The sequence below is a fragment of the Babylonia areolata genome, chromosome 12 (assembly GCF_041734735.1).
Source record: "Babylonia areolata isolate BAREFJ2019XMU chromosome 12, ASM4173473v1, whole genome shotgun sequence".
In the NCBI taxonomy this organism is placed as follows: Eukaryota; Metazoa; Mollusca; class Gastropoda; order Neogastropoda; family Buccinidae; genus Babylonia; species Babylonia areolata.
In genome coordinates, this window is record NC_134887.1 from 3,818,698 (window position 1) to 3,844,054 (window position 25,357).

Consider the following 25,357-nt stretch of genomic DNA (forward strand, 5'->3'; position numbering starts at 1 on the left):
CAGGACCACCAGGACCGCCTAAAGGTGGGGTAAAAACAGTCATACATGTATACCAATAAATGTGGGAACTGCAACCCATGAAGGCAGAATATGAAGAATATTCAACCAACCAACCAAACCAAACCAAACCAAAAGGCGTTCTTTGAAAAAAAGGTAAGGAACAGACAAGAATTGTATACCAGTCTGTCAGACAGAAAATCGTTACAGAATTTGAGAAGAAATGGTTTTCAATTTGTTAACTCTAAAATTATGCAAAGTGACATTTGAAGGAAGTGGAGAAAGAGTGAGAAAACAAAAGAGATCAACAGGTGCAATAGCCGAGTGGTTAAAGTGTTGGACTTTCAATCTGAGGGTCCCAGGTTCAAATCTCGGTAACAGCGCCTGGTGGGTAAAGGGTGGAGATTTTTTCCGATCGCCCCAGTCAACATATGTGCAGACCTGCTTGTGTCTGAATCCCCTTCGTGTGTATATGCAAGCAGAAGATCAAATATGCATGTTAAAGATCTTGTAATCCATGTCAGTGTTCGGCGGGTTATAGAAACAAGAAAGTACCCAGCATGCAGACCCCTGAAAACGGAGTATGGCTGCCTACATGGCAGGGTAAAAAAACAGTCATACATGAAAAAGACCGACTCATGTACACGTATACCAGTGAACATGGGAGTTGCAGCCCACGAATGAAGAAGAGATCACAAAAATAAAACATAAAGCACACAATTAACAACAATTAGGACAGCTTATTCAATGACTGATCTAATCACTACTTCCTTCACAACCACTATAGTAAAGCAACATCAACTGAGCAGAAATATATATAACACCACACATTTACATACACACTCTTTCTCTCTTCTCTTTCTCACACTCACACACACAAACACACACACTCTCTCCCGCAATCTTACTCTTGCTAACACACACATTCACACATTTTCGCCCTCTCACAAATTCACTCTCACACACTCTTTCAAACACACACACACACAACTCTAACACTCACTCACACTGATAAGGTCAGCACATGGAAACACACACACACACTGTGACGTGTGTTAGTAGTAATCAGACTGCTGATAGCAGCACAGGATAACTGTGTACATGATATGAACCGATTGCAGTTCAGTTGATCGTATTGTCAGTTGAGAATCAGAGAGCACATGGTAAAGACGTAGAAGCATACGGTCTGTCCTGAGTGTCGACTATAGAAAGAACAAAACACACACACACTCATACACACACACAAGCACGCACACACACAGAGCAGTGAACACACTCACCATGACACGTCAAGGATGGACTTCTCAAACATATCATGCATCACCACCAGAGGGCGCTTCAGGGCTGTCAACTGAAAACACACAGAGTTGACACTGTAAACCCTCACTGAAAAACACAGTTAACACTGTAAACCCTCATTGAAAACAGAGTTAATACTGTAAACCCTCACTGAAAACACACACAGCTAACACCATAAACCCTCACTGGAAACACACTGTTTAACACTGTAAACCCTCACTAAAAACACACATAAGCAACACTGTAAACCTTCAATGGAAACACACACAGTTGACACTAAACCCTCGCCAAAAGCACACACAGTTGACACTGTAAACCCTCACTGAAAACACACACAGAGTTAACAATGTAAACCCTCACCGGAAACACGCACACTGTCTTTTTTTTTTATACTATAACCTGGGTTTCACAAACAACAATGATAACCTACTTCTACAAATAAAGCTGCCCCCCCCCCTCCTCCCACACACAAAAAAGCAAAAGACAAACTGATCACAAGTCAAACAACACAACACAGCCTCAAGAGAGGAAGGCCTGATTATCAAAAGCACTGCTGAAAACGTATCTTCTTACAGAATTAAGTCTACTCATGACTAGTCAATACGAATGGTTTAACAGTATTGCAACTAATGTATCACTGGCAAACGAAAACTTCAACAGAATGGTGTTTCATGAGAAGATGAGGATCAGACGGTCTCATCCGAATGACCAGACGCTCAGTTCGATTTTCCAGTCCAACTTGGGAGAAAGGGGGAGAGTGGGACTTGTAAGCCCGGACCCTCAAGGACTCTGTACTGGCAGATGAGTGTCTCAACCATTCTGCCACCTTCCTCCCACTCCCCAGAGTGCCCTGACGGATGTCATCACGCCATCCACCACGCACACAGCCACTCACCCAGATGGACAGGGATCGGTCCTTGCTGCCAATGGCACAGCACGAGTACCGCTGCACCTGGAGGAACAACAAGCATGACAGTCAAATCACTTTTTTTTCTTCCTTTTAACTCACTTGGGACGACAAGATTTCTCCCTTGCTTTTTCCCCACAGACAGCCCATTTGTAAGGGTTTGGAAAAAAATTACAAAAATACAGAGTAAGAAAATGAAACTTTCAGAATTGGTTTATTACGTGTTGAGCTATTACATATATATATTAAAAAAAAAAAAATATCAAATTTCTCATCTTATTTTTACACTCTTGCCACATGTAGAAATTAATGCCAATTTTTCACCCCAAATCACCATACCCATGCTCGCTTTCTGCATTAAATTCACTTTCTTCTTCGTCATCATCCACCTCTTCAATGTCCGACCCTTCAGTTTGTAGCATTTCAAGTACTTCGGCAACACTAAAACGTTGCTGTCGCTGCCTTGTTCGCTCCAAAACATTTTGAGAAGAGCCCGCTTTGCTAACAGGCTGGTATGCGAACAGACGACCGGTCAGTGACTTTGTCAGCGTGTGAGTGAGACGGGCCACACATGGCAGGCTGGCCAATCATACCATTCGATTGTGGAGTGACCCAGAATAGCACACTCTGCTTGGTTAATCACAAAATCACGTGTACAGCGTGTGATGGATTTTTATTTCTTGAAAATGCTATTCCATTCCGTCGTCTGAAACCGAATACATTTTATGTAGGAATGCTCACTGCATTCCTTCGTCCGGAGAGAGTTAAATAAGGCTTCTGTTAGTAACCTGTCTTCATAGCCATAGGAATACTTCATAACCATGGAAATGCTTGCAAAATCAAACACTTCTACTTCATTCGCGGGCTGCAACTCCCATGTTCACTTGTATGTACACAAGTGGGCTTTTACGTGTATGCTCGTTTTTACCCCACCATACTCTGTTTTCGGGGATGTGTATGCTGAATATGTTCTTGTCTCCATAACCCACCAAAATCTGACATGGATAACAGGATCTTTAACTCACTCCGCATGACGGAATGCTATAGCGTTCCTGACGTAAGGTAGCGTTCTGGGCGACGCAACGCTACAGCAGTTTCGACAATTAAACTTTTTTCGACGTTTTCCTCATGGGGAAGCTTAACAATCGCAGCTACACTGGGCACTGCGAACGTGTCAAGAGTCGAATGGAAAGTTTCTTCATGAGATTCTGTAACAACACACTCCACAGCGAGCCAGCAAGTTCAGGATCCCACACGACAAGCTAATCTGCATACATACTGAAAATGGCACTGCAGGTGATGCAAGTGGAAATTTTTGGAGCAAACTAGATCACGACAGTGGCTTTTACCACTGCTGAAGTGATTGAAATGCTACAGACTGAAGGTTTCGACATCAACGAGGATGATGAAGACATTGAATAAAGTATCTGCAGTGAAGAAAGCTACCAGCAAGTAGGTACTGATAGTGATTCAGCTTCTGAGAGCAGTGAAGAGGGAGGGGTGTGGGCGTTCACACGAAATGAGGAGAGGGGTCAGTGGGTCAAGTACAGTGAGTTTCATTCAGTTACTTTATGCTTTGTTTTTGTTTTTTTCCTAAACCTGACAAATGGGTCGTCTGTAGGGAAAAGCAAGGGAGAGAACTATTCGTCCAGAGTGAGTTAACGTGTGTATTTGATCTTCTGCTTGCGTATACAGACGAAGGGGGTTCAGGGACGAGCAGGTCTGCACATATGTTGACCTGGGAGATCGGAAAAATCTCCACCCTTCACCCATTAGGTGCCGCTGCTGAGATTCTAACCCATGACCCTCAGACTGAAAGTCCAATGCTTTAACCACTCGGCTATTGTGCTCGTCAAATTCTAACACATACCAAAGACACCAAAACACCCCCCCCCCCCCCCCGCCAAAAAAAAAACCCCCAAAAATTAAAAATCAAAATCCATAAAAAAACAAATACAGTCTATCCTTATAACATGAGGATATTTATAAAAAGCAAACACTAATCAATAAAATAAAATAAAAAATAAATGAATAAGTAAATAATAAATAACATTACTCAAAAACATGGCAAACCCTACCTAATCTTATAACCTTGCAAAAAAACAAACACTAACCCATCAATGCTATTTCTGAGCATCTTAACCATTCCACCACTTTGCTCCATCGTTCATAACTATCATCAAGGGCTGATACCATGAACCAATAGTTTCTTTTTGTCAAGACTACCACCTATATCAGAAATTCTGTTTCTAAAGGGGAGAGTCACAGTTCCAAACCTGACAAACATTGACACTTGCAAAGTCAAGTCCAAGTACACAATTGCACTCACACACATGCACACTCACAGAGAATTTATCGTTCCATGTATACTGTAAAAGAAGAGACTGACCTTTTCAGATGACTTTTTGATCTTCTTGGAAAGCAGTCTCGGATTGAATCTCTGCAACACAAAGTCATTCATACATACAAACACATATTTTGCTTGGAAAATATCTTAGAAAAGATCAATGTAAAACACGCTCATAGCTTGGAGCAATGGATCACTTTTGATAACCCATCAGCAAAAAGAGGGAAAAGGCAGAAAGAGAGGGAATGGTCTTGTCAATGAGCGTCCAGGTAAAATGGTTATGACAGTGTGCTTATGTGTGCAGCCAGTGTCTTCAGTCTGGTGTGCCCCCATTATTACATGTGTACATGTATGCATGTGTGTGTACACCCCTGACGTGTGCATACACACAATGTGTGTGCCCATTTCTGTGCATATGTATGGGGATGTATGATTATGTACATTCAAGCACACACATACACACACATACACGCACACACATACACTTTCCTTAATTTCTCCAATTCTCAAGGGCACAGAAAAAAAACAAGAAAAAGAAAAAAAAAAACATAGTTGTATAAAAAAAAAATATATATACAAATATATAAACATATACATATGTAAAGAGAAAGAGATAGGCCTCTAGAGATATACTGATAGATATATATATATGTACAACAATAGTGTAACACCCTGTCCTCCAACACAACCCCTCCCCCACACAATCTTTCTTTCACACTAACTCTAAATTTCTTATTCGACATTGTTTTTTGTCTATCCACTATATGGTGATTTAGATTCATAGGTATTCATTCATTTCAGGACACACACACACACAAACATACAAACGTATGTGGAGAGTGGGCATGGGGGCAGTGGTGATTCAGATTCATACGTTATTCATTCATTTCAGGACATACGCACACACACACACACACACACACAACGGATGTGGGGAGTGGGCAAGGGGGCAGGCAAGGGAGTGGCGTTGTGGAGATGGCTGAGAAAGAAGGGGGAAAAAACGTGAATTGTAACGTTTCCAACCATGGTATTGGTACACTGCTGGGAACCAGTCAAAAAGCCTTAAATATCGCACACTCACACACACACACACACGCGCACACACACACCCCTCCATTCCTCCTCCCCCCTCAAATTCTTCCCTGTTTTTTTTATTTTTTTTTTAATTCTTTTTTACTGAATAGTGAGGATTTGACAAATCTTGTACTGAAATACAAGATCATCTTATTCTTCAAAAGAGACACTGTGACAAATCTTGTACTGAAATACAAGATCATCTCATTCTCCAAAAGAGACACTGTTCACATGTTTGGTGACAAAAAGGCGACATACACACCAGCCCCACAGATCAACAGAAAGTCTGACCATGCTACAACATTCCAACAAGAACGTTTATTCATTGTAAATACATGCTATCACAGTAAAGCTCAAATAATCCATGTTATGCCATGCCCAGTGATCAAGACTGTGTAAATACCCAACTGAAACAAATAAAAGAAGAAAGGCAAGGCCTTCAAGACTCACTTGTGATACACTTAAAAAAAAAATCCAAGCTTTTTATGTATTGAGTATTATTTCAAAATGTAATGTTTAAGATGAGAAAGATCAGTTTAAAGCAAATTAACTCCCCTAGCATTAATTACAGAGTAATTTCCCTTTTTTACTATCTGTACCAAAATCGTTTGCAAAATAAATAAAACTTCCATGCTTAGCAAAAAAAAAGTTCCTGTTTGAACAAAAAATGATAATAATGACTGCTCTAGTTGTTGGGTCAGAATATCAGATCAAAGTGCCAAGTTTAGAGAATACAAAAAATATAAATATAACAGTAAATGCAGTTTGCATATAATTAGGTTTCATTCTTTATTTTTTTGTGCCCATCCCAGAGGTGCAATATTGTTTTAAACAAGATGACTGGAAAGAACAGAATTTTTCGTATTTTTATGCCAAATTTGGTGTCAACTGACAAAGTAGTTGCAGAGAAAATGTCAATGTTAAAGTTTACCACGGACACACAGACACACACACACAGACAACCGAACACCAGGTTAAAACATAGACTCACTTTGTTTACACAAGTGAGTCAATAAAATAATCAGCCCCCCCCCCATTCCCCCCCCCCAAAAAAAAAGACAAAAAAAGGACAAATAAATAGAAAAGAAAATAAACATGCACACACACACAAACAGAAAAGTAAAGAGAATTAAACAGATTACAAAAAAAAACAACATATAACAAATAAAACAAAAATACAACCCACACATTTCTGAGAAAACACCGGATCTGATAACGCAAACGATAAAACAACGCTTTCGCTGCTGCTGACAGGAGGCAGCAAGAAGCACTCACCACCACGGTGACGGCCTTGCGATGACCCACAAAGTCCAGACTGGTCCCCCAGCCGTTGCGGTCTATGATCTGTGCCGTGGGCCCTGCGTTGTTCATGGCGTGGGCGGACACAACGTGCTGGCCGTCAGGGGACCAGTTGAGGCGCAGGACATGTGTCGTCCCTCCGCACTGTGCAAAGGGGTCAGGCGGGGTGTCAGTTTCATGAACGCATCATCAGGCATGGACACGTGTATATACATACAATTTTGAAATGGCTCACAGATGTGGCAGACAGTCGATTTTTTCTTTTCTTTATCAATTCTTAGTAAAAATTGGTTCAGGCTAAAAGGACTTATTGTAGATTTCTCGTATTCTCCTGCACAACAATCGCAATTGCATGTTTCAAACTCTGAAAAATATAAATAAAATCGTTCTGGTTGTTGCTCTGCGGTTTGACATCAAGCAGATGAACGTTGTGAAAAAAACACACCTTAAAACTGGTACCAAACAGGGAAACAGGCATGTTGTACACAAAGGCATCATTGCTCGTGAATGTTTGTTTTTTCATGATACATACACCATAAGCATGCCTGTTCATTTTTCCATATCATCGTTCGGTTTCATATCTTTCATCTAAACATGTTCCCCATTACCTGAGAGAAACTCTTTCAAAGCAAAAAATGACAAAGGTAATGGGAAACTCTTCACAGCAAGTGACAAAGGTAATGGGAAACTCTTCACAGCAAGTGACAAAGGTAATGGGAAACTCTTCACAGCAAGTGACAAAGGTAATGGGAAACTCTTCACAGTAAGTGACAAAGCTAATGGGAAACTCTTCACAGCAAGTGACAAAGGTAATGGGAAACTCTTCACAGCAAGTGACAAAGGTAATGGGAAACTCTTCACAGCAAGTGACAAAGGTAATGGGAAACTCTTTTAAAGCAAGTGACAAAGGTAATGGGAAACTCTTTACAGCAAGTGACAAAGGTAACAGGAAACTCTTTCAAAGCAAGTGACAAAGGTAATGGGAAACTCTTTACAGCAAGTGACAAAGGTAATGGGAAACCCTTTGAAAGCAAGTGACAAAGGTAATGGGAAACTCTTCACAGCAAGTGACAAAGGTAATGGGAAACCCTTTGAAAGCAAGTGACAAAGCTAATGGGAAACCTTTTGAAAGCAAGTGACAAAGCTAATGGGAAACCCTTTGAAAGCAAGTGACAGAGGAGGACACCGGTACTCACCTCCTCGAAGCAAGACTTGACAGTTGTCTCCTCTTTCCAGTCGCTGGTTCGCCACACCCGCAGAGACTTGTCATCGGACTGGCACACAGGGAACACCAACGTTGGTCCAGCAGGAGCACAGGGAGGCATCATCACATTGTTTATTATTGTGAGCATTTGCGCCTAATCTTGAAAATAAGCCCTGGACGTTTGCAAAATTTGAACTGAACACAAGATACAAAACATTTCTAAATTATTCACCCCCCCACAATACACACAACACTCACAAGCACGCGCACACACAAGTCATAGCACACAATCATAATTAGTACACAATCAAAAATTCAACCTACAAATTCTGAAACTCTCAAACTCACTCACTAGCAGTCATTTTTGTTCATACCGGAAAAGGGGGGTGGGGGGGTGGGGGGGGGAAGGTGGGTCTTCAGACCTCAGACTGCAGCGAAGATGAGTGACAGAGAGGCTGACGAAGTTGATTCCAAAGAATGGGAGCTTGGTATGAAAAACTGTTTTGGCCATAGAATCCTAAGCATGCGGGTGTTGGAACAAGAGAAGACAAAAGCTGCAGAAAAAAAGAGGGTGGGGGTAAAATGCTGTCTGTTTATCAAATTTTGTCAACATTTTTTGTGTGCGTTTGTTTTAAAAGCACCCTTTCTGTCAATAATGTTACAGTTATGAGACATGAGTATCACCCCCCCCCCCCCAACCCCTCAATGTTTAACTTTCTAGATTTGATAAAATAAAATATACTGACTGATCATAATATCAAGTGTTATTATATTGACTGGATCTATTTGAATTCCTATCATACTGGTCTAAGAAAAGATCACTTCATGTATGTTTAGCAATGTAGAAAACATAGGAAAACATTCATTTTCAGAAGTTAACAACCATTTTCTGATACATTCAGATACATCTATCCAGATTATACCTTTTGCTGAGGTGCAGACATAGAGATTACAGAGGGAGATGGAGAGAGAGACAGAGACAGTGGAACAAAGAAAACTAGACAGAGAGAGAGAGAGAGAGAGAGAGAGAGAGAGAGAGGAAAGGTGAGAATAACTTAAAGAGCACCCTACAGCAGCATAAAGAAAGAGAAAGGATTGTGGTGAACACAAACACAGAGATGCCAACAACCCCTGTCAAATGTTTGTAGCAACAATCCGGCAATTTCGTAAGAACATTCTGAACTTGGTAGAACACTCAGACTCTGAGCCACATCAGCAAACGGGCACAGACGCTGTTTGACCGAGTTTCAATGACCTGTTTCAATGTAAATACTCACACGATCAGCTGAGCATCATCATGTGAGACCAAGGTTAGTAGTGACTGCCCTGGCCTCATGATCGATAGGTCCAGAGCGATTGGATACTGTTACGCACAGGAAAAAATGTGACCATGCCATGCAGACTGAAAATGAACTCACTGGACCAATTTTGAAGATGGCGTAACATTGGAGCAAACTGTGATTGAGTGTTACAAAATATGGCGAAATCCTAACAGTTGGCATCTCTGTGAACATGACCACCAGATCCATGGGCTGCTGTGGTGCCAGACTCACCTGAGAAGCCAGGTACTTTCCCACAGGATCCCAGGTGACGCCCTTCACCAGCCCTGAATGTCCCTTCAGCACCGCCACTTGCTCTGGCGCCGCACAAATAATGTACACACTTTATCACACAGGTATGTTCCATGCTACAGGCACCACACACATCACGTACACACTTCACGACACAGGTAAGTTCCATGCTACAAGCACCACACACATCACATACACACTTCATCACACAGGTAAGTTCCATGCTACAGGCACCACACACATCACATACACACTTCATGACACAGGTATGTTCCATGCTACAGGCACTACACACATCACGTACACACTTCATGACACAGGTATGTTCCATGCTACAGGCACTACACACATCACATACACACTTCATCACACAGGTATGTTCCATGCTACAGGCACCACACACATCACATACACACTTCATCACACAGGTATGTTCCATGCTACAGGCACCACACACATCACATACACACTTCATGACACAGGTATGTTCCATGCTACAGGCACCACACACATCACATACACACTTCATGACACAGGTAAGTTCCATGCTACAGGCACCACACACATCACGTACACACTTCATGACACAGGTATGTTCCATGCTACAGGCACTACACACATCACATACACACTTCATCACACAGGTAAGTTCCATGCTACAGGCACCACACACATCACGTACACACTTCATCACACAGGTAAGTTCCATGCTACAGGAACTACACACATCACGTACACACTTCATCACACAGGTAAGTTCCATGCTACAGGCACCACACACATCACGTACACACTTCATCACACAGGTAAGTTCCATGCTACAGGAACTACACACATCACGTACACACTTCATCACACAGGTATGTTCCATGCTCTAGGTGCCACACACGTTACATTGTGACGTACACACTTCATGACACAGGTATGTTCCATGCTACAGGCACCACACACATCACATACACATTTCATGACACAGGTAAGTTCCATGCTACAGGCACCACACACATCACATTGTGACGTACACTCTTCACAACACAGGTAAGTTCCATTCTTTGGCACCACACACATCACGTACACATTTCATCACACAGGTATGTTCCATGCTACAGGCACCACACACATCACATTGTGACGTACACTCTTCACAACACAGGTAAGTACCATTCTTTGGCACCACACACATCACAAACACACTTCACGATACAGGTATGTTCCATGCGACAGGCACCACACACATTACGTACACACTTCATGACACAGGTAAGTTTCATGCTACAGGCACCACACACGTCACATTGTGACCTACACACTTCACGACACAGGTTAGTTCCATTCTTTGGCACCACACACATCGCATACACACTTCACGACACAGGAAAGTTCCATTCTTTGGCACCACACAAATCATGTACACACTTCACGACACAGGTAAGTTCCTTACTCTGGGCACGACACACATCACATACACACTTCACGACACAGGTAAGTTCCATTCTTTGGCACCACACACATCATGTACACACTTCACGACACAGGTAAGTTCCATTCTTTGGCACCACACACATCACATACACACTTCACGATACAGGTAAGTTCCATTCTTTGGCACCACACACATCACATACACACTTCACGACACAGGTAAGTTCCATTCTTTGGCACCACACACATCACATACACACTTCATGACACAGGTAAGTTCCATTCTTTGGCACCACACACATCACGTACACACTTCACGATACAGGTAAGTTCCATTCTGTGGCACCACACACATCACATACACACTTCACGCCACAGGTAAGTTCCATGCTCTGGGCACAAAACACATCACATACACACTTCACGACACAGGTAAGTTCCATTCTCTGGGCACCACACACATCACATACACACTTCACGACACAGGTATGTTCCATGCTACAGGCACCACACACACCACATACACACTTCACGACACAGGTAAGTTCCATTCTTTGGCACCACACACATCACATACACACTTCACGATACAGGTAAGTTCCATGCTCTGGGCACCACACACATCACATACACACTTCATGACACAGGTAAGTTCCATGCTACAGGCACCACACACGTCACACTGTGACCTACACACTTCACGACACAGGTAAGTTCCATTCTTTGGCACCACACACATCACATACACACTTCACGACACAGGTAAGTTCCATTCTGTGGCACCACACACATCACATACACACTTCAACATACCAGGCACGCTCCTAGTTTTCTCTGAGCAGCAGCTGGAGCAGCTGTGTTCCTTTCTCTGGATCACTTCCCCCCTTCCCCAGTATCACGTGTCTGTCTGTCGATATCCCCACCCCCCGTCTCCTTATCTGCTCCCCTTGTCTATTTCGTAGTTTTGTGGTTTAACCCTCTTACCCCCAGGTCGCTCAGCACGAATCAACCATGAAATCCCATGCCAAGGGGAATAACTCTTGCAATTTTCGATAGTGGGTAATTGTAAACATTGATTAAAAATAGAATTACGTTCTTTTGTTGCACATAATTATTTATTTTTCCTGCATTCTATTTATAATAAAGTTGCAAAAGAATTTTTGTTTCCAGGTTCATGTTGCTTTGTTTTGACACACAAAAAATAAAAGGGTCAAATTTTTGTGTGTGTGTGTGTGTGTGTGTGTGTGTGTGTGTGAATACAAAGCAACGTGAGCCTGGAAACAAAAATTCTTTTGCAACTTTATTATAAGTAGAATGCAGGAAAAACACAGTGCTGAAAACGAGGCTGTGAATCTCGTGAGAGTCTCGTTTATGTAAACAGCAATGGCTGTGCCCGTAAGCATGTGTTTAGCCGGCGGTACCGGGCAGGTTCGGGTGTTACACTACAAGCCCCTATTGGGCGAGTACGATGGATAAGAGTTAAACTCTTATCATTATCATTTCATTTATAAATCTGCCTGTCTTGTTGATCTCTGTTGCTTTTGCAGCAATTTCTGAACTGAATTACTGATATGTAGCATTCATGTTAGGTGTGTGTATGAGCGATGTAGTTTCCCTCAGTTTTATTGCACGTTATTCTTACACATGTATTGAGCACAAAGATATATATGTGTGTATGTTTTGTGTGTATCTTAAAAAAACCAAAAAAACCCTGACAGACATGTAAGTCGACCAATGTGCTATTATCTTCACTACTGGAAAATAGGGATTCATTCATTCGATAACGATTCCTTCATCCATTCATGCATTGGGGCAAGCACCACTCATGGTGAAACATCGCTCAACAAGGATGAAAGTTAATGGAAGAGAAAGAAAACACACACATACATAAACAACAACAACAAAAGAGATTCCACAAACTCCAAAAGGCACCCCCCCCCAACCCCCACCCCCAGTGGAGCAGCAAGCAGAGTTGTCCAGAGATGCCAAGCCCTGTCAAGTGTTTGTAGGAACCATCAGGAAATTTGGCAGCAACATTTTGAATTTGGTAGGAACACTCAGACTCCGAGCCACATCAACAAACGTACATCTTAGCTTAATCCACCAGGCACAGACACTGTTTGACCCAGACGCAACTTGATTGAGCCACGTTCTCTCTTCATCGGGCAAACGACTGAGCTGACTGGTCCACTCAATGTGTGTTTCAATGTAGACACAAACACGATCAGCGGAGTATCATCATGTGAGACCAAGGTTAGTAGTGACTGGCCTCGTCATTGATACGTCAGAGAGCGTCTGGGCATTGTTATAACAGGAAAGCATGTGACCATGCTACGTAGTCGAAAATGAACTCCTCGGAAGAATTTTGACCTTGGCGTAACGTTGAAACAAACTGTGACTGAGCGAAACAAAACATGGTGAAATCGTGACAGCTGGCATTTCTGGTTGTCCATGCTGCGGAGCCCCCACCCCCCCGCACCCCTTCCCCTCCACTCACCGGGGAATTTGAGGGCGTTCCACACCACGATGGTGTTGTCCACACTGCATGACGCCAGCCACACGTCCTGCGGCGACCATGCCAAGTCAAGGACATCTGACAACAACAAAAAACAAGAGAGGCAAGGTCTTAAAGTCTTTTGTGTCACTCGCTGTATCCAGTAAAGAAGTCATGAGAAAAAAAAGACACCCCCCCCCACCCCCACCCCCGTTAAAATGGGTCCTCTATTAAATATTAATAAGCTTTGGGAAATAAAAAAATAAATAAATAAACAGGCCTGCAAGCGGGATCAAACCCAGGATGGTCTGTCCAGAAACAAGTTTTCTGATCCTCAACGCTATGCCACATCGGACGTTATACAAGCAAATTCAACATTCAAAGCTATGGGTCTTTTTTTAGCACAATAAAAGTATTATTGTGTTTGAGGTAATAACACCATTTATATCAAATTTCCTTGACATATCTCAATTAGTTAAGAAATTCTTTTAAATCGGCTATAAAAGAGACCTTGACATCACCTCAGCCACACTGCAACATGTACAGATCTGCACAAACCAGTCCGACAACAGGCTGACTGAAACTGTAAGAAACGTCCGATTCAATTTTCCTTTTATGTTCATTCCATTCATATGCAGTAAACACATTGATGGTGTAGTTAGTGTCACTGCAAGTGTTCTGTCCAGAATATGTATTTCTTTTCTTGTAACTGCCAACAAGAAAAACAATGTCGTGCCACTTTCCCAAATATAAGCCTACATTCTGGCAACCGGGACGGGATCATGATGTTTTCGAAATCCGGTTTCAGTTTCAGTAGCTCAAGGAGGTGTCACTGCGTTCGGACAAATCCATATACGCTACACCACATCTGACAAGCAGATGCCTGACCAGCAGCGTAACCCAACGCGCTTAGGCCTCGAGAGAGAGAAAAAAAAAAAGCAAATAAATAATAGATAAATACATAAAAAAGTACTACTAATAATATTTATAATATCTAGGCGCAAAAACTTGATGAAGTCAACTATAAGCGTACAAAAAAAAAAAAAAAAAAAAAAAAAAAAAAAAAATCCAGTTCAAGCCTCAACAAAATAAACTGTTAATGATCCTGAAATAGGTTTAATACAGGAGATTTACAACCTATTATTGGTATGACTGATTTTTTTCCTACTATGTTTAAGCCAAATTTCGTATTGGCAGACAAAGTATTTCCAGAGAAAATGGCAATGTTAAAGCTTACCACGGACACAAAGACATGCACACATACAGACAACAAAATACCAGGTTATAACGTAGACTCACTTTGTTCACACAAGGAAGTCAAAAAACCACACAGTCCTATGTGCTATAGTCCCAGTGATCACCACAACAGGTTTAGGTTAACTCAGTTCCGCTGTTCCTCCTTTATTTATGCAGAGCACGACTTTACATTAACGGAAGAGTCTCGCAGTTTGGGGATTTTTCTGTCAGGGGGCGGAGGAACATGGATCAGCCTGCACACCTCTTTGAAACTGAAGCCGTCCTTGCTGTAAACATGAAATTCTTTCCTAAAAGTCTAGCGTCCTTGGGTTTTGCTGGGTTTTTTCCTCATGGTGACGTTCCCTCTTCCATCTGCTTCATCACTCGCACGCTTGCTTGTGACAGCTGGCCAAACAGGTATCAAGATATCAGCACATATGCTGAAAACCGTTTGCCCACACCCACTCATTTTGAACCGCAGTAAATTTTTCAAGCGACTGATTCTCAACTGATAGTTAAGATAAACATATCTGCTTGTCCATCCCCTGCATTAGAACATGTCCCCGCAGTCTACAAGGAAATCAATGTCCACCTACACACACTACACACGACAGACTCAACCCCATCATAACATTTTTCCACTTCTAGCAAACTGGAATGAAAATTTTCAAAAAGCTATTTTTCTAGAAACATTAGTACACTTCTATTTCCTTATTCTATTTATAAAAAAATACACTATTTCTGAAAAAAAAGTTCAATAAATTTCAACAAATATTCTAAACAAATAATTACTTTTATTTAAAAAAAGAAAAAAGAAAAAAAAAAAAAGTTTTTTTTTCAAAACACAATAGTACATTTCTATGCACATTCTTAAAAAAAAAAAAAAAGAAAAGAAAAAAAAAGAGAAAAAGGTAAGTACCTTTTTGTACACAAAAGTAATAATACTTTTCAGATATCATTACCATATATTTCCATGCATATTTTCTCATATGTAATAAGAAAAAAAAAATCCAAATTTTTTACTATCATAACTTTGTCAGTATAGGGTTGGGCCTTGCTGTCTGTGAGTTTGCAAACTGTTGCATGTATGTTATTTCTCTGTGTGTGTGTGTGAGTGTGTGTGTGTGTGTGAATTTGCACACTGACAGTGACACCAGTGTTATGTGCTTGTGTGGGTGTGCAAGTTATATTCTTCCTCATTACAAGCTAACGTCCGACATAAACTGAGGTAGGCTCTCAAAGCCTGATCAGCACACTGGCTTTCTGTGAAGGTCGGGCACCTTCTTTTTCTTTTTAATACAGCAGACATGGTGTAGCACATCCTAAGCATTTGTAATATACATACGTGAATGACAGCACACGCCAGGACACCCTGACGCTGATGCTACATTCCAGGAACTCACCCCCACTGTGCCCTCGCAGGGTGGCCACCGACCGCCAGTGCTCCACGATGGTGACATTGGACCCAAACGACTTGCCCGACCCAAAGCCACTGCAACCAACAAACATGTACATTTTAAAGAAATAAAATAATAATAATAATAATAATTTCAATAACATTTTTTTGGACCCAAACGACTTGCCCGACCCAAAGCGACTGCCACCAACAAACAGGTACAACATTTTTAAGAAATAAAATAATAATAGTAATAATCATAATAAGGTTTTTTTGGGACCCAAACAACTTGCCTGACTCAAAGCCACTGTCACTAACAAACGTACAACATTTTACAGAAATAAAATAAATAATAATAATATCAATAACATTTTTTTGGACCCAAACGACTTGCCCGACCCAAAGCTACTGCCACCAACAAACATGTACAACATTTTCAAGAAATAAAATAAAATAATAACAATAATAACTTTTTTCTACCCAAAGACTTGCCCAACCCAAAACCACTGCCACCAACAAAACAGGCAGAACATTGAAAATAATAATAATAATCAAAAATTTTATTTAAAAAAAAAAAAAAAAAAAGAAGAAGAAAAAAAAAAGACTTTCCAGACCCAAAGCCACTGCCACCAACAAACAGGTAGAACAATGAAAGAAACAACACAAAATAATATAAACAATTTCTTGGCCCAAACAACTTGCCAGAAGACCCAAAGCCATTGTTACCAACAAATAGGTAGAACATTTTTAAAAAAAAGAAAAAAAAGAAAAGTAAACACAAATTCTTTTTCTTTTTTGCATACTGACAGTGACAACAGCTTAAATGGGTGGGAATGGCTGATTTTTGTAACACTCAAAAAAAACTGCAGCCAAAAGGCATGCCCTAATGTCAGAACACAGCAAAATGAATGGGGCAAAAAAACCCTTTAATCCCTAACTGAGGAATTTTTTTTTTATCTGCTCGCACACACATACATCAAGAATCGCATGAACACAATCCTAAGTACTAGTATTAACACACATATAAAAAAAAAAAAAAGAAAAAAAAAAGAAAAAAAGAAACATGCATTATGTACTCCATTTAAAAAAAAAAAAAAAAAAAAAAGAACAAGAAGAAGAAAAAAAAAAAATCGCATAAAAGAAGACGATCGACTTACCGACTCGTCTGCCAAATCATGATGAGCTTATCATCTCCTCCCGACGCCAGAAATTTCCCATTCCCTGACCATCGTACACAGTTGACACAACCTGCCAGGCCACACAGAACAGGAAACAGTCACCACCATCACTCCCCCAATCAAATAACCATGGTGCTGGGGGTGGGGGTATGGGCGGGGGGGAACGAAAGCAGCGACTTTACACACTGGACACGTCAAATGTTCATGTCATGACCACAGCTGTTTAGTTACAGTTATTCTTATCATTTTTATATCAGCATCAACTATTTTCTGTTTGGACAGCTCAACACAAACCGAAACATTAAGAAATTAACCCACATAAATTTAATAAATATGTATCATAGTCATGTCTGGAGGCAACTGCTGTCCCAACCATCTGGGCTAAAATTTTATTATAGTGGAGAATGTCTTGCCCAAACTAAATCCCCATTCTCTCAGCCAAGAGGGTTTTAGGACAGTCAGCACTGGGATGGTTCCCAAAGGCCAACTAGTCCCCAAGGCTGCAGCACTAAAAGCCAGTGCAATCTTGCCTCCTAGTTTGAGAGTCATAGTCCTTCACAAAGACCATACTGCAAATGACTTCCTACTGCAATGGATAAATATATATAATAACACACAAATATCATTAACATAATCCTCAATGATATAAATAAAATCATCATTTTTTTTTAAAAACCTATATCTATTTATATATATATATATATATATAAATATTAAACATGTTGCCTGCATTCAAAGTGGCGACATTACCCAGATGACTGTCCATCTGACAGAGAACCCTGGGAACGGTCTCGTCAGCCTCCTCCTTCTCATCCCGGATCGGCGCCATGTTCCATATCACCACTTTGCCGCAGTCGCCTGGAACACACAGAGCGCAGTCACGCCTCAACCCTGCTTTTACTGAACACCTGTCACTCCCCCTCTGAATATCTGATTTATGTGCACACGCAGGACTGTGTTTGCACGCATTCACAGTAACGCATGCCTGCGCACACAGTCGTAAGCCGTCAGTTAATATTTACTTCAAATTATGAACTATTCAAGCATGGGAAAGTAAGCAGCAGCAATAAGCCCATGGATATGACTTGAAACCGTTCCAAAATATCTGACCCATGATGATTTCCTTCACAATTAACTTTGATGATCTATGATGCGGCATGGTCTTCCTTTCTATAGTTTTGTTTTTTAATGTTTCCAGTAAAGCTCCTAGTAAGACTGAAAAAACACACCTAGAATGGCTAGATGAAATGATATTTTGAAAAAAAACAACAACAAACAAACAAACAAAAACCCCACCTGACAAAGATGAATACTATTTAAAGCATATTTCTCTCTGATTCCTGTCAAATTATATATTTTTTACAGCAACCATTTAAAAAAAAAAGTTCCATTTCAATGCTCTCTTAAGTTGTTTTTTTAAAAAATAAAAGTAATAATAAAGCCCCCTGAACTACATTTAAAAAAAAAAAGTCTTTAAACACAAACATGTTTTCTGTCTTTTAAATTAATGATCTTAACATTATAATTACTTCAAATAGGTCCATGAAAACGTTCCAAACTAAATGTTTCAAAATCAAAGTAACCAGACATGTCTCCATTTTCCTCAATGACCTTACCTTCCCCCTGCCCTCCCGTGGCAACTCTGGAATCATCAGGGTGGATGTCTATCGAAAATACTGGTTTGCCTGTATAAAAAAAATAAAAAATCAAAAAAATAAAATTTATACGTAGCCACACACAAACACACAACTCAACCAACATGCATAGTCTGGAAAATGGATACAGTGTGCTTGTCTGCTTGACTGACAATGTTGATAATATTAATAGGGAGGGCTTGCTGGCCCACTTTTCCGGTGAACCTTTCATCATCTGCAGAGCAAGAAGTAGGTCATATGCCGTCATGGATAGCCCACCACCGTGACTGGCTCTTCTGAGTTTGCACTGCCTTTGTTTGGACAACTTTTTGTCACAGTTTATAAATGGATCAGTTCAAATACAGAATGGCTGAGATGTGACAAGAAACACGCTCAGTGTAAACATTGAAGACTAAAGCAAATAATGGATGTAATTATAAAACCTAATGTATCTTGTAAACGTGCAAAAATTGTCACTGAAACTGTTCAGATCCTTTCACCCAACTGCGATTTCCATGATGAAATTTTAGCTTTTCGGTGACCTGGAAAAACCAGAAAATGGAGACTAAAATAATTTGGGATCCTCAACGAAAATCAGATGAAAAAGTTCTGCAAACCCTCTCTTATATCTCATACACTAAATTTAGCTTCAATTTCAGTTTCTGTTTTCCAAAGAGGCATCAATGCGTTCAGATGCAACACCACATCTTCCTGTACTGGGCAGATGCCTGACAGCAGCATAACCCAACATGCTTGTCAGGCCTTGAGTGCATGCACATATATTTGTGTACAAGAGTGGATTCCTTCAACAGAATTTTGCCAGAGGACAATACCTTTGTCGCCAAGGGTTATATATCTTCCAGCGTGCCAAGTACGTGCTGCACACGGGGACCAGTCAACCTTAGGAGAAAGGTCGAGAGGGGTATTCGAACCCAGACCCGCATGGACACTGCCTGGGCAGATTTAAGCGTCTTAACCATTCTGCCACCTTGCTCCCTAATTTAGACTTTGAGATAAAGAGTTGAATCATTTATATAAGCACAACCTTTTTAAAGTTTTATCTCTTTTTTTTTTTCAAAAAAATCTTTTCAACGAATGTGATTATACTTAACTGTGTCTCACTGAATACAGAACTAGAAGGGGAAAGGAGTTGTGATGGGACAGGGTAAAGGGGGCTGCATCGCTCAGTGCACTGATACACACACCCTGACACGTGCACACGTATGCACAAGATGCCTGACCAGTGACCTTAACATTAGCATGCACATCGTAATACATTATACTTACAGACCAACCCATGTATGTGATTATTTTGTTTTCAATAAAATAAACTCACTGAACATACAGTGCCTTAGTTAGAATTCAAAATAAACAATTAAAAGGACAGGCAGAGAGACGGAAACATAAGAAAATCCTTAACACACACAGGTATACACACAAGAAGACAAAGCAAATTTCCTTCATAATTCTTGATAATTCATCTATAATACTAACTGTAGTCTATAGTAAAATGATTTAAATAAAAATATATTGATTGGAAGAATAATAACTTACTGGTCTTTCTTGTTCATATCATCTCACTTTTGTAATCAAAGTTTTCAGTGAAGAGTTATTTCAGTAATGTTTCATTTTCAATTTACCAATGATGCTACCATTTTGTTTATCGGTCAATGTGAAACTTCAAATAGTGATAATTTTTTATGATGTCAATGATGCACACAAGAATTCTATAAATTATACTGAACAGAAAAAGCAGTTATATTATTTGATGCAAGAAACTTAGAAAGATGCGTATGCTAAACTCTTAATAACATGGTTTGGAGACTTTGTGAAATGCTTATTTTTACTTCACTAGTTTCAGACATCTCATGCAATTTGTGCAAATGACCCCCTCCACCCCCCTCCCAAAGTCATTTTATTTAATAACAGACTTCGTGAACACCTGAAATTAGTGAAAATTTCATCGTTCATTAATCAATAAAAAAAAAATGACTTGGTTCACTGTCACTGTTATCAACTTTATACAGAGAATTACGAGTGTTACTACATGGCCTGTGTATTTCACAATCACTGAATCAAATTAAAAGTTAAAACATCAACATTCAAACTGCTAGCACATTTCACAAGTGACACTGTGTGTGGTGGCATCATTATTCAGAGATGTCTACCATATGCACAAACAATATACTTTATACACATGTATACATAGTGACAAACTGAAACACAGTTTGTAGTGACACTGTATTTTCCTCCTAACACTTACACTGGTTACAGAGCAAACAAACTGCTCTTGGGGAAGATGAGGAAGAGAATGCTGATTTGTTCTGTTCAATAAAAACGTTTTACATTTGTAGGCCAATGACTGCTTCATCAGATTCCAACTTTTTTCATTTAATCTTGAGTAAATGTACATGATGACATGTACCAGTGATTACGAACGAACGATATAATGACTGTAATGGGAGAATTTGAGCAACTTCAACAAGTTTCTAACAGATATTAAAATAAATTTGCATTTCGGCCTACACGTTATTTTTATTCATCGTTGACCTGCATCTCAGTGACCTCAAAAGAACAAGCTTCCGATTTGCTACCCCTCTCTCTCCTCCCTCCCCTTTTCACAGTTTACTTCTAAGTTTTACTGGTAGTGGTATTCAATCAAATCCCCCGATTCATGTGCGATCTCTTTCTCAAATTCCATCTTTCCCCCGAGAACAACGGTTTAGATGCCACTGGGATAGAATGTTCAGCGGAGCATGTATTCGTCTTGTCATTAATCTCGCTTTCTATCGCCCTCTGGGACATTTATCGATCTTCAGTCGGGGCGGCCTAACTTTGGCACTTGCTGCCCTAACCGTCACCCTCCGTCCACAATGGCAGAAACCGTTAAAAAAAACATTCTTTCAAGAACCCCCCAAAAACGTTTCCAACGCTGAACATTTCTTACCGTCGTGGCAAACCCAGTCGGGTTTGAGCAGTCTCATGTTCACGCAGAATGTGTTGCCTTTAGTATCCCTCTCTTTGCAGAACGCAATAACATGGATAGGTCTTTCACATCATCTCCGACCTGTTTTTTCTGATGCTTGTCGCCGCGTAGCCCATTGACAATAAACAAGCAACTTGAGCGGCGGAAGTGCACAATGAGAAAGCGCGCACGAGTTTGGATGGCAGAGTTGAAGGTCGTGTCACAGGTTCAGCTACCTTGGATGCAGTTGCCTCCCTTGTACCGAAACCGGCGCGGACTTTCTCTTGAATAATCGTCTCAAAAGAATACCAGACCGGAAGTTGAATTGTCGCAGTGGTCATGCACTTGTGAAAGGCATCGTTTTTTTGATGAAGGTAGTCCACATACTATTTTGGGTTGAAGGGAAAAAGACATAGACAAGTCACTCACCTTGTAATCCGATTGTCTACATGCAGTTTTATGAATGCACGGGATTAATCCATTATTTGGAAATTGTTCTGTCAAGCACAGACGGTCAATTACATGAAAAATAAAATAGTATCATTAAATAATGTAGAGAAGAGCGTGCGCGCACGCGCCCTCACACACACACACACACACACACACACACACACACACACACACACACACACAACTTGGGGGAAAAGACAGTCTCTGTAGATTGTTTGTCTTGGAGAAAAAATGATACACTCCTGACAGAAGAATTTAACACTCACCTCTCGCAGGAAAAAAGGGACTTTTGGGGGGGAAAAACCAAGAAAACATTGTGCTTTCTGCGTGATGTTTAGGCTAATAATGTATATAGATCCACACACACACACACACACACACACACACACACACACACACACACACACTGACACACACACACGCACATATATATATAGTAGAGAGAGAAATAGATATAAATAGATGCATATATATACATATATATATGTATATATATATGTATATAGTTCACACTCTCTTGGTGTCCTGGGCTCTGCTCCTTGCAAAAAGCTCTGACAACAACAGTAGGCTCTGCATGTCTTTAAAACTTGTAATGTTAAAAGCGGCACCAAATTTTCGATGATATATAAATACGGTAGCTTCTTCAGGCCAATAACAGCCAGTCGGCTCTGCCATGACTTTTACTCACCGTGGTTCAGTTGCTATTAAACCCGGCAGCCTGTAAAGATTTCATTTCTGTGCCCTTGACCGTAGAAACTGTTTATACAGCGAAAATTTGCTGCTTTTAACATTACAAGTTTTAAAGACATGCAGCCTATACGGCCGTGTTGTTGATATCTATATCTATATATCTATCTATCTATAGATAGATAGATAGATAGATTTTGTGGTTAACTAAGCGTTCTCTTCAGCTCATAGACACTATAGCATCTCAGTGCGAATTCTAGTGTCTATGTTCAGCTGAAGTAACAGATGGGCCGGGACCTATGACCAAGGGAGAGAATCAGTGAAGCTGGTGGCATCAGTCCTGCTCTCACTGACAAGCTTCTTGGTGAACGACAAAACGTAACCAGCGCAGAATCACTGTCAGACCTGCGAGCTTGTTGAAAGGCACAGTCGTACAATTCAGTATTGCATTGCATCGTACTGCATTGTATTTGTATTGTATTGTATTGTATTGTATTGTATTGTATTGTATTGTATTGCATTGTATTGCATTGTATTGTATTGTATTGTATTGTATTGTATTGTATTGTATTGTATTGTATTGTACTGTATTACTTTATGTCACAACAGAGTTTCTCAGTGTGAGATATTCGACACAGCCGGTACAGAGCCACCTTTTTTTTCCTTCTCCCCCCCCCCCCACCCCCTTTTCTGTATACTAGTGTATTTGTTTGACTATGAAAATGGATCTTCCTAAAAAAAAAAAAATAAAAATAAATAAATAAAATAAAAAAGTTGTTTTTTTTAATTGCCAGGGACAACCCCATGTTGTTGTTGTTGTTGTTGTTGTTGTTGTTTTGGGGGGGTCAGTTTTCTTTCATTTCTTTTTTCAGTTTTTTTTTAACGGGCGCTTGGTGCAAACTGCAAACCGGGGACCTCGATGTATCGTCTCATCTGAATGACCACAGCACCCACCCAGATACTAGGCTCTAGAAATCCCTGCGTGACAACTGAGGATGACTGGGTCAGTTGACTCTGCTCTGCCACTGAGGTATCCCGGGTATTTGTTTTCAGGACGAGCAGACAGAACAGCAACAAGTGCACCCCTTTCTGGCCGCCCTGCGGACCACAGGCAAGGCCACTCGCTGACAAAGACACAGATGGATCCTGCGTGCGTCAATGGTTTCAGTTTCACTTTCTCAAGGAGGCCGCGTCAATTAATGCAGTTCGGACAAATCCATCGACGGGCGCAATAGCCGAGTGGTTAAAGCGTTGGACTGTCAATCTGAGGGTCCCGGGTTCGAATCACGGTGGGTAAAGGGTGGAGATTTTTACGATCTCCCAGGTCAACATATGTGCAGACCTGCTAGTGCCCGAACCCCGTTCGTGTGTATATGCAAGCAGAAGATCAAATACGCACGTTAAAGATCCTGTAATCCATGTCAGCGTTCGGTGGGTTATGGAAACAAGAACATACCCAGCATGCACACCCCCGAAAACGGAGTATGGCTGCCTACATGGCGGGGTAAAAACGGTCATACACGTAAAAGCCCACTCGTGTGCATACGAGTGAACGTGGGAGTTACAGCCCACGAACGCAGAAGAAGAAGAAGAAGGACAAATCCATCTACGCTACACGTACCACATCTGCTAGGCAGATGCCTGACCAGCAGTATAACTCAACGTACGGCTTAGTCAGGCCTTGAGTGCATGCATAATGTTTTTTTTTGTTTTTTTTTTTTTATCATTGTGGATTTCTTCTACAGAATTTTGCCAGAGAACAACACTCTTATTGCCATGGGTTCTTTTTCGGTGCGCCAACTGTGTGCTGTACACGGGACCTCGGTCTATAGTCTCACCGAATTACCAGACGCTCAGTTTGATTTTCAAGTTAAACTTGGGAGAAAGGGGGCGAGAGCGGGATTCGAATCCAGACCCTAACGGACTCTCTGTGTTGGAAAATGAGCGTCTTAACCATTCTGCCACCCTCCATGCGTCAACGACATGAATACTGGCTTGGAGACTTTTTAGATATACGTCTGGCAAGAGAGAAATCCAAACACGACAAAAACGGGATGGAAAAAGTCACGGGGAATGCGGATGAAGTGGTGAGTAAAAGACACGGCACTTTCAGCGACGTCTACAGTAAACTGACGACAGACTGATAACAATTTCCATAGACGAAACACGCATCAGACATGAATCTGAGGGTCCCAGG

The 25,357-nt window shown here is 40.9% G+C and overlaps 1 protein-coding gene across 1 annotated transcript in view; it reads right to left on the reverse strand.

Moving 5' to 3' along the window:
- Positions 1–22,188, reverse strand: part of LOC143287963 (protein HIRA-like) — a 54,433-nt gene extending 32,245 nt beyond the window's left edge. The window contains exons 1-12 of the mRNA XM_076596209.1: positions 22,006–22,188; positions 19,041–19,109; positions 18,175–18,282; positions 17,404–17,494; positions 16,254–16,342; positions 13,618–13,713; positions 9,681–9,763; positions 8,120–8,197; positions 6,900–7,067; positions 4,593–4,643; positions 2,192–2,248; positions 1,278–1,348 (exon numbers count right to left, since the gene is read on the reverse strand). Coding sequence (XP_076452324.1) covers positions 1,278–1,348; positions 2,192–2,248; positions 4,593–4,643; positions 6,900–7,067; positions 8,120–8,197; positions 9,681–9,763; positions 13,618–13,713; positions 16,254–16,342; positions 17,404–17,494; positions 18,175–18,282; positions 19,041–19,109; positions 22,006–22,042 — 998 coding nt within the window. The 5' untranslated portion in view covers positions 22,043–22,188. The remainder of the gene's footprint in view (positions 1–1,277; positions 1,349–2,191; positions 2,249–4,592; positions 4,644–6,899; positions 7,068–8,119; positions 8,198–9,680; positions 9,764–13,617; positions 13,714–16,253; positions 16,343–17,403; positions 17,495–18,174; positions 18,283–19,040; positions 19,110–22,005) is intronic.
- Positions 22,189–25,357: the final 3,169 nt, after the last annotated feature.